At 38.8% G+C, this 15,357-nt stretch overlaps 1 protein-coding gene across 1 annotated transcript; it reads right to left on the reverse strand.

Moving 5' to 3' along the window:
• Window positions 1-12,489: 12,489 nt before the first annotated feature.
• Window positions 12,490-14,201, reverse strand: LOC149148430 (jasmonate-induced oxygenase 4-like). The gene is made up of 4 exons (XM_089440233.1): window positions 13,837-14,201; window positions 13,479-13,735; window positions 13,060-13,381; window positions 12,490-12,944 (listed from the first exon to the last, which is right to left on the reverse strand). The coding sequence occupies exons 1-4, from the start codon at window positions 14,083-14,085 to the stop codon at window positions 12,678-12,680; spliced, it is 1,095 nt and encodes a 364-aa protein (XP_089296359.1). The 5' UTR covers window positions 14,086-14,201; the 3' UTR covers window positions 12,490-12,677.
• Window positions 14,202-15,357: the final 1,156 nt, after the last annotated feature.

The raw sequence follows: 15,357 nt of genomic DNA on the forward strand, positions 1-15,357 counted from the left end.
CGATGCAGTGAACACAGCATTCACGAAGATCGACCACCCGTACCGTAAAACGTATTCTGTGGTTTCGCGAAAAGTTTGGCACACCCTCTGCCTAGAACTCCAGAGCAGTTTCTTTTGGACTTTTTCAAACTCTATAACTGAAAAAGTCCATCCGAGCATTTGTCACTTCGGGCTCGTTAAAACATCGAAGGAGACTAGAGTCATCTTTAGCTTTTTCTCGACTCTTAAAACATGAAAAAGCAAAGTTGTGTCTAAAGCGTCGTTAATAAAATTTATTTTAATCGAAACATAATCACCTGTTATTCCCACGTTGATCTTTCAGTTGAAAAGTATGGAGCCCACCAACCAAGGAAGTCACCTTGGCGGAAGTCCCAATCCCTTCTCCTCTTGGGGAGATGTTGGTGCGCCTCATATGGCCACATTGTCACTTCCAGGATTGACAATTGGCCTACCTGTATGGCTTTTTTCAACTAATGTAGTTCAGATCACCACTAACCCTGAGCAGTCGAATCAACAGTCAGACCAGTCTAGAGCTACCCACCAGCCTTCCACTTCTTACAATTCTTCCTCTGATCCTTCATCTTCGCAAGGTAGAGCCGGCAAAAGTCAGCCTCCCATGGAGAAGAAGGAAAAGAAGAAGAGAGAAAAGAAGCAGAAGGGGCCTATCGCGAAGGCGACTGGGGGAAAGCAAAAGACATCTGACAAAAATCCACACACTGCACCGACCGGGCCTAAATCGCCATGTGTCATTTGCAAAGGGACCCATTTCCATTGTGATTGTCCTTGTATTCCCCGGATACTAAGGGACTGGTCCCCCAGGTTGCACAATCCGGTAGCATCAACCTCTGGTAGTCATGTTGATTGCAGTCCATCAACTAGCGAGAGTGAAGGACGAAAAGGGAGACCAAGATCGCCCTGTATGCTGTGTGAAGGCGATCACGCCATCCACCGTTGTCCATTCTTAGATGAGGCGAAGAGAGTTTTGGAAGATCGTCCGGTTTCACCGTTACGACTTCCTCTTGGATACCAAAAACTCGTGCCAAGTCCCTCGATAGTTGAAATCCAGCTGGCCCGATCAAGTGGTCAGCTGAAGTGTCGGTCATTGAGAATGAACCTACTGAATCCAGACCAGACGAAAGTCTAAAGGTCGAAACGACAGTTGACCCGGTTCTTCCTTCAGAGGTTTCATCCTCAAATGACTCCGTCATTGAAGACCCATCTTCAAATGACACCCTCACTGAAGAGGATAAGGATGACACCGTCCATATTCTTTTCATCAACACAGACGCTGATGAGCATCAGGGCAATGCGCCCATTCCTTTATCGCAGGAAGGAACATCGTCAGGGTCGTATCCGGCCGTGTATTCGGTCCCACCACCAAGCAACCTAGTTGTATCCTTTGATTGGAATCAACTAGGCAGACCCCGGTTACCAGCCAATATCCCATTCAGAATCATCGTCCAAATTTACAGAATGGTGATGGCTGGAACTATCATTGATGAAGGGGCATCTGTGAGTATCCTTTCCTCTATTGCTTGGAAAGCACTGGGTTCCCCAGCGCTTTTACCTGAGATGAGAAATATATCAGGTTTTGATAAAGGAACCAGTCACTCGTTAGGGATTCTCCCCAATGTTCCCATTACATTGAAAGGGAAGACAGTTCATATGAGCGTGATGGTCGTCCAGGGACCCTTGGTTTATAACTTACTCCTTGGACGAGACTATATATATTGCATGGAGGCGATAGTGTCCTCACTCTTTAGAGTTATGTGTTTTCCACACGAAGGAAGAATGGTCAAGCTCGTAGACCAACTTTCATTTCCAGGATCACGCATCGCAAATAGTCAAATACCATCCCTTAACGGTTTATTCACTCAAGGAATGCCTCCACCCCCGGTTCTACTTCCCGATGAATGCGAGTGATTCGGAAGAAAGAACTGGGACCCAGGGGGCATGCACCCTGGCCTGCCTTGGGCAGAGAAAACCTTGGGTATAAAGTTAATTTCCGCAGAAGAATGGGACTAGTCCGTACCCCGTCCGAAGGAAGGAAGAGAGGGTTGTTCTAGGATAAAGTTCTTTTGTCAAAGTTATGTGAGCGAAATAATCGGCTCCCTTTGTCTAAAAAATAGGCTCTCCTGAGGAAGGAGATCCATTTGTGGCGGCAAGTAGCCACCATCTTTGAAGGCAAGCCTCACCCATTAAAACATATGTTTTGAAGGATAAGTAGGGGCAGCCTCCAAAGAAAGAGATGAAATTGCTGCAACAAGTAGTCACCATCCTTAGCAACCTAGTAATAGACATCGCCGGAAAAAGAGTTTAGTTTGCGGCAGCGAACCGAACCATTTTTTGGATAATAAGTAAGAGGAAGATCCTAGAAATTATACTTTATACCTGGGGGCATGCGAACATTTTGGAGTGCAAGCACGGGACGACTATTTATTTTTTAAATTTTTAGGTCCTCCCTTTAAACCTGTAGGTCTAACCCGTTAAACTCGTAGGATTAGCCGTTTCCAACTTGCATAAAGAAAGGATGTGGGGCAAAAGTTAAAACTTGCCAAATAGGAGCATAGCTTCGTGAGATAAAGCTCCTTAAAAAATAGCTATCTCACCTGAGGCGTTTCTTGTATTAAGACTGGTATAATCGAGCAGTTTTAGCACACAGTTCATGCTCGTTAAAAAATAAATGCAAGATCCGAGCAGTTTTAGCACATAGTTCATGCTCATTAAAAAATAAACATAAGTTGTGAGCAATCTTCCCCTAGAGTTCAAGCTCACCCAGAAAAAATGAACCGGTAAATAACCTTGGTAAATGTAACCTTTGACAGCCATATTAAAGCCCTTGGTCGTGTTCTTGCAGTCTCACCTCCATCCGTTCATTTGGCCAATCGTTCATCTCCATATGTTTGTTTACCCATTTTGAGGAACAGCTGCGAAGAGTGATTTCACTAAGCCATCCTTGTGACACTGCCGTGATTGGAAAATTCCAACCTGTACCTGGAATCTGCTGCTGCCCTGTTCATCACTCGTTCCTCAAAAGACGAGTCTTCTTTGAGCTCTTTTCACTGACTCGTAAAATATGAAAAGTTTGCCGAGTTTTGGCCTTCCAGCTCGTTAAAGCGACCGGAAGAGCTATCCCTCCTCTAGATTTTAATCTTTTTGGACCTGAGGGATTATTGCACAAAAAGATCGAGCGCTTGTTTTGTTCGACTCGTTAAAGCAATCGAAAATTCATCCCTTCTGTATTGTTTTATACTTTTTCGGACTTAAGGGATTAGATGACGAAAAAGGAATTCTGGAGTTGACTTTATGTACCTTTTCAGACTCTCTAAAAATGAAAAGGACCGAGTTATCCTTGTCGTTAGACTCGTTAAATTCATTAAATAGCAACAAACTTGTCTTTAGACGAGAACGAGTTTCCCTATCGCTAGGCTCGTTAAAACATAGCGATGGGCTTGCCCGAAGGGCAGGTTATAGAACAAGCATATGTTATCCTCCTCAAGCTTGATAAAAATAAAGAGGTACTGGTCAGCAATGACTGGGGAAAAATTGGGAGAACCTCACAGCTTTAATGGTAGCAAGTCGCTCTTGAACATGACACTTTGTCCTCCGTATCACATCGGGTTGGGTTGTTTCATTCACCGGTCTCATCACCATGGTCCTCGCCACACCATCCACATTTGGGGTAATGCTACCAATCCATCACATCAGTGTCATTATATGTTCAAGAGATGTTGTTCTGCAAAGAGTCAACCGTGTCCCATCCACTGCCATACATTGTCCTTCATCCATTTCATGACTGCCACCCTGAATCATACATCACAGTTTGTTTTCACCTCATCACAATCACTAGCTCCGTTCCGTGTCACTGATGTGGGATTCATTAAGGCCCTCCTTTGACGGATCGCTCCTTGTCGACATCAGCTCATTATCCAAGGAGTTGATCTAGGAACACCCCCTTCAGTACTTTGAAGCTTGCATGCCTCAATGGCAAGTTTCTCACTTCCGGCGACAGGTATACATCAATGACCTTCGACCAGAAGATTTTGCATGGTGGTCGACGCCAAGTCCTTTATTCCCACCATGTGAATTGTACTGCCGTACCTTGAGGGTCATCATCCTTATCGGTGATTCCTCTCGCGCTTGTTAACGGTTTACATCATTGACTGGTAATCAAGCGATGTCTTTCCATGTTCGACTTCAAGAAATTCTCACATGGATCGACTTGTGCATCGAGTGAAGATCGGAAGAGATTGAAGACCCCGGATCTAGTTTCATCCATCCGGGCTGCGATATATATTCAGGATATAAAGACATTTGATATGTACATCATTGCAGCAGATGATCATCCTTCTCAAAGGATGATAATTTCAGCAGAGAATTATCAGTCTATCATCAGACAATCGTCTGTGCTATGTACCAAAATGAATTTATAAAGCTGAGCATGGGAATACCCGCCTCAGCTAGATCATGAAAAAGTATGAAAAATAATGTATTGTATTGTATCTTATTACAGGACACTTCTCAGCAGATTGAATGAACTTCGGATCCTCCCAATAAAGCATTTCACCCGATAAACGACCTCATACTTTAGGGGGCATCTGTTATAGACAATTTTGTGCCTTGCAGCAACAGGCATGAATTGTCAATAATCCAAGGGATCCAAAGTCCCTAAACATGATGTTCCTACCCCTAGAGGAACAAGGTCAGCAAACCAACAGCTCTCAGATCAGTTCTCCACCTGAAAACACTTAAAAACAAGCAATCCTGAAATCAAAGCAGGTGCTCCACTAGGCTTCTGCACTGAAACTCAACTCCTCCATGGTGTACCTGCGTTGCAAAGCAAGTGGAACAAAGGCCACCTGCGCTGAGCGAGATGGGACAAGTGGCACACTGATTCATTGCTCTGGAATCTTCCAAAAATGACACTTGGATCAGGGATTTCGCCTTGTGATGAGTCAGAGGCTCTGTTTCTCCAAGTGGAAGCAAGGTTCTCCAAGTGGACTCAAGAACTGAAGATCAACTGAAGAGAGAGAGGACACAAGGCAGCTACACATCAGTTGCAAGCTGACTCATCCTTTCTCAATTCATCTATATATTGAGCTCTCTCCTATGAGCTCAAGAGGCTGGAATTTTGTGCAAAGTAATGATATGCTGTTGGTTTCACTATAGAACTATTGGGTGATTGCTTGAAGGAGGTGAAGAGGAGAAATTCTTTCTGCTGGGAGGTGTTGCTAGATTGGGGCCTTCAATGGTTGTAACCTTCTCAGAACTTTACTTCTTCATTAATAAAAGCTATTGAGGTTCTTCTATATGCACTTGTTTCGATGATATATTGTGATAATTGTATATTTGATTTATGCTAATCCTTGAATCAGTTATGATTGCATGCTTCTTGTAGTTTCCCTCTTTGTTGTTTTGCAGGATCTCATTGTAGTTGGGCCAGCAAAAGAGCAAAGATCTAGGAGCAAGCAGCGAAGAGAAGAGTTTGGATTCGACATTAAGCGCAAGGAAACAGTTAGTGAATTCCCTCATTCTCTCTTGCTTTCGTAAAGAAGTAAACCTTAAGTAGTTTTCTTTACTGTTGTTGCTGAGGTACTATCACCCTTAGAGTGGGATAGGGTCATCCGAATCGGATACTTTTCCCTACAACAGCAGGGTTTGAAGGACCTTGCGAAAATGGTGGAGGTGCTCTTCCGAACTCTGGCTGAAGTTCAAGATGTCATCTAAATACACCACAACAAATGCATTGGTGAAGGGTCTCAAGATGTTGTCTATCAGTCTCATGAAGGTTGCAGGGACGTTTATCAATCCGAATGGCTTGACCAACCATTCGAAAAGTCCCTCCTTGGATTTGAAGGCAGTCTTCCACACATCGGAGGGTTCGATAGGCACCTGGTGATAACCTGACTTCAAGTCAATCTTTTTGAAATATTTAGCCCCTTTTAGCTGGTCTAGAAGGTCATCAATCCGTGAGATTGGGTACATATTCCAAACAATGATCTTGTTCAACACCCGATAGTAAATACAGAGCCTCCAAGTCCCATCCTTCTTCTCTACCAATACCATTGGGTTCCCACAAGGTGATGAGCCTAGCCTGATGTGCCTTTCTGCAATAGCTCCTAAATCTGTCTCTTGATCTCATCGTTCTCTAGAACAGAGCATCGATAGATCAGTCCATTGGGCAGCAACGTGCCTGGGGTTAGATAGATGGAGTGCATGACCTGGCAGTGCAGAGGTGCCCCTGTGGGTGGGGCGAAAATATCCCTATAGTTCTCCACGACCTTGTCCACTATTTTTGTTGTGAAAAGGAGCCATGCCTAGAATTCCTGGCCACAACCTTCTTCTTGCCCTGGGGGAGAATCATAAGGAAAACAAATTTCCTGATCTGGGAAATGATCTTACTGGATTTCTTTGCAGTGATCAAAGAGATGGCGGTAGGCGGGGCTACCTCCGGTATCCTGTACAACTTATTATCCAAAGTAATAATCATAGAGTGAGGTCTAGACTCATATAAAACATGTTTCTTCCACAAGTATGGTTGTCCTAACAATACATCACAACCTTCAAAAGGGGCGATGTCACACAATACCTCATATGTGAAGGGCTTCATGTTGTAGGGAAGGCGACACTGTTGGCTGACACGAAATCTCATCCTTGGTGAAGCCACCTGATGATGTACAGTTGTGGATGTGATGTAGTCTTTAGGCATAGCCGCTTCATGACCTCTACTGAAATGAGGTTCTTTTGGTTCCCACTATTGATAATGAACTGCATCGTAAAACCCTTCACCCACATTTGTGAGTGGAAGAGGCGTTCCCACCCCCCTCTAGATCTTCAGTCTCAATCTTCTGGATCTTGGTGGTGGCCATGATGGCACTAGGATTCACATCAATGATCTACTCCCTTTGTTAGTTCCCTTATTGGGTTATGATTTGGAGTCAAAACTTGCATCTAATTCAGAAGCCTTCAGCTTGGCCACCAGTGACTACTTGGCCTGACACTCACTTGTATTGGGAGTGGAGCTCTTATGGAACTCACACCATTTTCCTGTGTCCTTCTTCGTCATCGTGGTGTTGTTCTTTTTTTGCATCTTCCGTGGAATGTCCTGGGTAGCTCTACCTTGGCTTGGTCCTTTTTTCTATGGTTTGGGAGCACCTTTTTCTTTCTTTGGATTTGCAAATCCAAAGCCCCGCTTCTTCTGTTTAAACTTCTGCTCAATCTTGACAGCGTACCGATACGCCTTGCCAAGCGAGGAAATGTCCAAGAACTCCATCTCGTTCTAGATGTACTTGTGTAAACAATCACGGTACTTGAGCATAAAACATTGCTCAATATCCTTAATACCTAGCTTCATGCGAAGGGTATGGAAAATATTTGTGAACTCTCGCACATCTTGGTCCCTTCTCTATCATAGTGTGGTCCACTTTATGTATTTGTCTTCATATCTCCCGACAGAGTAATATTGTTCCTTGATGGCATCTCAGAATGAATTCCAAGTGGGTGTGATCGAAAACAACAAGGTTTCACTCTTGTCCTTTTATTCATAGTAGGTTTCCCACCAATCCTTGACATGTGGGACGGCTTTGAGAAGTGAAAAAGTAATATTTTCCCGAATGGAAAAGTCATGAACTAAAAAATATCCTTCCAACAGATTTAACCATTATCTATGACCTTTGCATCTATCAAGCCTTCAAATATGGGAATATCGAAGTTAACATGTACCTTAAAAGGAGTGGTGCCTCTAGAGTGGCTGCTGGATGAAGATGCATCACTTGTGGGTAGTCGTCAAAGGATCTGGGAAGAGTTATCCATCATTGTGTCCCTCTGTCGCTCGAGGGATTCTTCGAGCAACATTTTGAAAGGATCTCTTACGCCCTCGTCTTTCTTTTCTTTTTCCATGGGAGATCATCAGGTTTTGTGAAGCTAATCTTGCAATGGTTCAACCAGATCAAGCCCTAACTCCTTATATCCTAACCTCATTGGGGACATGAAAAGAAAAAAAAGAGAAAGAGCAGACTGCTCTGATACCACTAATCCAAATTTAAACAGGAATGCAACAACTTACAAATATAATCATAAACACAAAGATGCAACAGAAAAACACTTCATTACATTAATAGAAAAATATTGAATTATGTTTACAAATAGAATGGAAATAAGATAGCTCAGGTGATGGCATCTTATCTCTGAGAAGAGATGTGGCGACTACATGCCTCTGAACTGTGTTACAATGAGGCTCAAGGGCCTCTTTATTATTGGAAAACATGAGAAAACCCTAAACAACCAAAACCCTAACCCCAGGAGATGTAACACCAAGAGTTTGTGGGCCTCATTGGGGTTAGTTGGGCAGCCAACTTCTCGGGGTTGTAACTTGGTCATATTATATCTGTTTCGTACATACGATACCTTGTTGGAAAGGACTCACCGATTATTTCAGGTTTCGCCGCATGCCCTTGCCTACAACAATGGGCTTGCTGCAGACCCTCAAAAAACATTGTTTAGCAGGTCAAAACTGCTCCGGAAGTTCAAGACCCTAAAAACTGCTAAAAATAGTAAATGCTAAAGCGAACAAGGAAACAAATGAAACTAACTGGGGGTTCTAAGTGGAATAAGCAAGTGGCCACCAATATCCACCTAGATCGCACTTATTTAGCCCGGCCCGATGTATTAACTTACAGTTTTGTTGTTGGTCCTCACTTCCTCCTCTGAGAGGGGTCAACCTCTGGTCACATGTTGACATCAGTTTATATATATGTGTAACCTAATTAATTTAACTGAAGTAAAGCTATGTTTTCAGTTTGGAAAGGGAATGAAATTCAAATTTTCTTTTTGTTCTTTTTTTTCATGAGTCTCCAAATGTTTAGATATTCTTGCCTCGAGCAATATTTCTTCATTGTGAATTATGAGAATTTAAATGACAGTAGCATTGTCCTATTATACAGGGTCGTGAGTTTTGTGGTACTTATTATGTAATGTTCATAGTTTTGTTCTTTTAATTCTGCTTAAAGGAAGTTTTTACATTTGTTAAGAGGACAGAGGGGCTGATAGCAGACTGCCATTATTGGTCTGGAACTTTCTGGATGCACAATCGGGTTCGTCCACTTGGTTGTTCAATCTCGGGAATTTCTTTCAGATCCACGACTCTCTAGAATTGGGATCATCAGACGTTGGAGATTGATCGAGGGGGTTATAGGGAAACTAACTCACCCCCCTCTCCCTCTTGGGTCTCATTTTCTCGTTCCTCGGCTCCGTTTGTTTCTCTCTGCTATTGACAAGGGTTTACCCATTCAGAAGGCTGCTACAGTCAAGCCATGACAATTGTTCCTAATTCTAAGATCTTGCCAACATTACAAGGTATGTTTGAACCCTCAGGTAAGATAATTTTTACTTAAGGTTTGCCTATTTCTTCATGGCTACTATTTTTATGGGTTTCCTCTAAATTATTTCAATCTCCCGGTTAAATATTTTTCCCTTATAGTGGCAATGTATCTTACCATAAAATTAGAGACGGAGGGTTTACGGGAGTCTAAAAGACTCAGCTCAAGTTTTTTTTCTTCTTCTTTTTTACCTAATTAATATTGTTGTTGGTTGATTTTTTTAAAAGCAAAGTTGTGATGAGAATCTCCCTTTTGTTGGTTCATCTTGCGTACTAGGGATTCTTCTATGCCATTTTCATGGTTCAAATTAATCTCGCCTCATCGTCTATTTACCACCCATAAATGGCTTAATAATTCCCTAATTGACTCCAAAATTGATGATCATATTTACCATTTTTCCTTTTATATGGTACAACTACGCTATCCAGGTGTTATACTAGTTATTTTTGACTCATCTCAGTTGTCTAAAGCTTGACCAATGCCCATTTTCCATTTTAGGTGTGCTATTCTCCATATTGGCTCTTAGATGAAAAAAACCTTACACCCTCTTCAAGTACTAGAAAATAAACGAAAGCAAACCCTAACTGGGTTAACTTTTCTAGTTCTCTCTTTTTATTTTTGGGTCATATTTTCAACATCATATAGAGATGTTTTCAATTCTAAGTTGTACATAAAAAGGGTCTCAATCCATAGTTTGCTACAAGCATTGACTCTAGAATTTGTTATTCCATTTCGAAATGGATGGTGTTAGGTTTTAACTCTGCTTTAAGAACATATGTTGTCAATTACTTTTACAACCCCAGAGGGTTTTGTTTTTTGTGGGAGGCTCTAATAAATATACAGTGATATGTTGTCCATAGTGTTTGTGCCAACATTAGTATTATTATTAGGTACGGGCTCTTAATGCCTCTCGTTGATAATTAATCAATTATTTAATTGATTTTCTTCAAATAATACATTTTATTCAACTTTCCGACAAGGTAGCGACCTTATGTTTGTAGGGTTGCTCTTCCACCCATGCGATGCTACCCACCTCTCCACAATTGAACTCTAACTATTCCTAGACAATTCTTTGAATTTTCCCTCATGGAATTAACCAAAGTTCGCTTACCAATATTCATCATTAGCATGTTCAATACTCTTTTCAAGAGAAAACAAGAATTTTTCTAATCATTTGCCTACAGTTAAAACTATAAATGCTTCCATTAAATCATTTAAACTATTTAATTGCTTATGGATCTAAGATTGTATTGTTCACCAGCTATTGTTACAGTTTTAATTAAAACTTTGCATGCGAATTAAAACTTTAAATGGAAATTCAAACTTTTAATACAAAAATGTCGACAAGTTGTCTTACTCATTTCAGGAGAGACGACCACCCTACTCTTCCTCTGCAATGCCAACCTTAGCAATCGAAGAGCACCCAAGCATTTTTATTGCAGCACCAAAGTCCAAGAAACAACAATAGGACACACCAACCTTCCATAAATATGAAATTTCGCGAGCATGCAAGCAGTTTTACCATCCACCACCATGGCACCCATTTTAGAATCCACCCCCATGCCACTCGTTTTAGTATCCACCACTATTAATACTTGTGTGAGTGTCGACATTCTAGAAACAATAATCACTAACGACTGCTACAAGTAGTTATCTCAATTGAGAAACATGAAGGAGTGGTAGAGAATCAAGCTACCAAGCTACCAAACAATGTCGCATTCTACCCACAGTAAGCGTAGGAGAAATACTTATTTAACTATAGCTTACTTCAACAAAAAATTTAATTACATTAAATTTTATGCATTTATGCATAACTTTTATTATCCTTTAGTAACCTTCATCATGAATCTATCATGTTTCATGTTTGGTCTCTTTTTTCTAACATATTAAATTAATTTATTAAATGCATCATGCTTAATTATTAAACAAAGATTCATTTATGATATTATTTTATTTTGTCACTATAGGACAAGTAGTTATTTAATTATACTTCACTTAAACAAATTATTTAATCGCATTAATTAACTTGTAATAACTTTGATGATGAATCTATTATGTTTCATGTTTGCACTTTTTAACATATTATTTTTTTTTATGATATTATTTTATTTTGTGACTATAGGACAAGTACTTATTTAATTATACTTCAGTTGAACAAATTATTTAATCACATTATTTAAGTTTTAATAACTTTCATAATGAATCTATCATATTTCATGTTTGCTTTTTTTTTAACATATTAAATTAATTTATTAAATGCATGGTGCTTAATTATTAAATGAAGATGAAATCAACAATTGTTTGAGCAAATAACATATAATATTAAACAAAATTCATCAACTCAGTTTTACTACACTGCGGCAACACTTCCAAAGCCAACCTTACCACATCTCCTTCTTCCTTTTCCCCTTTGCTGAGTGGTCGATTGAACAGTCACACAATCGACCAATCACACTAAGAATATGCTTGGCATATTCGCTCTTCATTAAACTCGTCCATCCATTATCAATAAAAAAACAAAAGTCAACAAACCCCCTTCCACCTAAAGTTCATATATATACACCTATAGACGAGTTACTTAATATTTCCATATTTCATATCATGATTATTAATATTTTAATCAAAATTCAAATTCTATATATAATTTTTTTTAACATTATTATTTTATTACTATTTTTAAAACAGTACATTAATTTATTTTTAAGTAAATAAAACTTATAATAAAAATATTAAATATCCATTTATTAAAAAATCATAATGATGTGATTAATACGAAAGACGTACAATTTACAATATGGATCACAAAAATCTTAGATCTAATATCCATTTATTCAAAAATAAACTAAACACATGCAATGAAGTTAAACACATATATACAACATATAAGTAGTGTCTACTTATCACACTTTTGAAAAGTTTTCTGATTTATTTTCCAATCTAATTTGTCTAGAATCTAGTAACGATTTATTGAGATCACAAGTTTTGACAAGTAAATTCTTCACAATAGAAGTATTTAAAAAGTGCAAAAAACAAATCAACATTTAACCACAATACCCAATTACAAAAAATAAAAAATAAAAAATATATATATATATATATAATATACCTCCAAGTTAAATCTTCTATTCAAAACCCAAAACACTTACAATAATATAATATAATATGATATAATATACTTGCAAATTATATCTTGCAATCAAAACAACTGCAACACCTGCGGCTATCTTATAGTTAGAGTTTCCACTCAAATACCTTGAATAGTTCTCTACATAGACATCTTATAGAAATGCGATTGAAGGATTAGGCATGGACTTCCCGCGCCTCTTCTATACGTAAAGAATCGACGGAGGCTTTTCCTTGAGGATCCTTGTTCATATGCACGGTTTCATACTCCCCAGCTTTAACGGCTTTGTACAAGCTGGGATGAACTGCATCGATCAGTTCGGGAGCAGTATGAATCAACACATCCTCTTGTGGATTCAGAAACATGGCGATCGACATGCGACTCTGCTTTGTATTCACTACTGCCCTGTGCTCGGCACTCTTGTATTTCCCATTGCTTACTATCTGCAATTACACAATCCCCGTAAAATTGTTTAGAAAACCTCTGCTCAAAGTGTAACCCAAGGACATACACAGAAATGATTAAAATCCCAAAAAGAGTTGAAAGAATTTCACTGACCTGTAAGAAATCCCCGATGTTGATAGTAAGAGCTCCAGGAACAGAGGGCACAGTGAACCAATCCTCATCTTTCCGAACCTGGAGACCCTCCACCCCATCATCCAGCAGAACAGTGAGCATATGTAAATCTGAATGGGGTTTAAGCCCGTTCACCATTTCTGGCTGAGGGCAAGGAGGGTAATAATTGATTCTCAGTTGGAGCAGGGCTTCCTTATTGAGGGTTTGGATATACTTTGGGTGCAGCCCCAAACCCTCGGAAAGAAAACCCAGCAACTTCTCCATAAGCCTCATTACCTCTTCGCCGTATTTTTCATATGTTTCTCTTCAAAATGTACACAGGAATGTATCAGAATGGACGCAATCAATTAGCTCATTATCAAGGTTTCACAGTGTGTATCTATATGTGTATAGAGTTGTACCTGTATGTGGAGGGGTTTTTGGGCCAGTGCTCAACTGCTTTGGCCCACTCTGGAGAAATATAATGAATAAGAGCATCAACCCAATCCAAGACCGAGTCATCAGAGATGTCAAAGAACCGGCCATAGCCTTCAACCAGGTGAAGACCAGGCCTCACAGGGCACTGTTCACGTTTCTCTTCAACAGAAAGATCAAAGAACTCCCGTGAAACCCGTTTCACAGTCTCTAGCAATGACAAAGGTATGCCATGATTTATTATCTTCAAAACAATTGCAAACCCATGAAATCAGAATCCAAAGCGACCAGGAAATTGGTTGGATAAAGAAAAGAAAAGCAAAAACTGTGATTGCACTGACAAACCTGAAAGAAACCCCATTCCTGAGATGCTTGGGCTATTTGACTGACAATCTTGAAGCGTTGATCACTATCTTCCAGGCCTGCTAGATCAATGACAGGAAGAGATTGCTGGACTTGAGGTGGACGAGATGGTCTCTGTTCGGGAGGAAGGATGTAGCGTGCAGGGACTTGCTTCACTTGGGTTTCATGTAGCGTCTGCACCAGATCAATTGGTTTCTGAAGTCTTTCAAATTGCTTCAGAAGAGCGTCCATGGCAACTGATGAAGATTCCAGATTCGTAGCAGGCAGTGGAATTGGAATTTATCTCTGCAAATACAAGGTAGTGATTATCTATATGTCACCTTTTTTCAGGACCGCAGTGATTTGGACGGTTTTAATCGGCGATGTACAAATATGGGCAAGTCTGCAATATGAAGGTGTCAAACCTTTTTGTTTTATATGTTCCATTGGCAAAGATCTGTCACTTTTTTAAGTAGGATTTTCCGTACAGCTCATTCAACTCGTGTTTGGAATATGTAAATACGAAGAAAAAGAAAGCTATATTACTAATTTGGTCAAGAAAGATAAGGAGTAGAGCAGGAGTCAGATAATTAGAAATTAAGAAATTAAAGAGTAGACAAGGAGTCAGATAATTAGAAATTAAGAAATTAAGGAGTAGACAAAGAGTCAGATAATTAGAAATTAAGGAGTAGACAAGGAGTCAGATAATTAGAAATTAAGAAATTATAGGTGCAATAGATCAATTTAGTCTAGTAGATTTTAACCATCACTACCACTTATTTTATTTATTAATATGTCAATTAAAAATGCTTTAATTGATTGTATAGGTCACATAACATACATTTTATTTCAGTAATTAATTGTGATATAAAAATGTTTTTTTAATGCATTGTGATTGATAGAGAGATGCTTCCTTTTTCCGAATATTTTTTTGTGTTTCTCGAAGATGCTTCTATTTTTCTCAAAATATGTGGTACTTATTTGTTTTTATTTTTTCCTTCATTAATTCGAAGATGCTTTTCTTTCCTTTGGGTACTTTTTGAAAAAAATTTCTAAGTTTTCTTGGTAACTCGTTTTAAGTAAGATAATTTTTTTGGTCTAAGATATTATTTAGACTTGTTATATTAGTTAGTAATATGATTATATAAATTAAACGAGTGGTAAATATGTAAAAATATGATTCTATAATAAATATTAAAAAAAAAAATTCATTATCTAAATTAAATTATTAAAATTAAAAATATTATAAAAATTAACTAATTTTATTTTATTTTTAATTTTTTTGGTCTAAGATATTATTTAGACTTGTTATATTAGTTAGTAATATGATTATATAAATTAAACGAGTGGTAAATATGTAAAAATATGAGTCTATAATAAATATTAAAAAAAATATTTCATTATCTAAATTAAATTATTAAAATTAAAAATATTATAAAAATTAACTAATTTTATTTTATTTTAAATGATTGTTGTGGTTATTATTATTATTGTTGTTGTTGTTGTTGTTGTTGTTGTTGTTGT

The sequence above is a fragment of the Pinus tabuliformis genome, chromosome 9 (assembly GCF_031772625.1).
Source record: "Pinus tabuliformis cultivar Carrire ecotype Pingquan chromosome 9, CPIR1, whole genome shotgun sequence".
In the NCBI taxonomy this organism is placed as follows: domain Eukaryota; kingdom Viridiplantae; phylum Streptophyta; class Pinopsida; order Pinales; family Pinaceae; genus Pinus; species Pinus tabuliformis.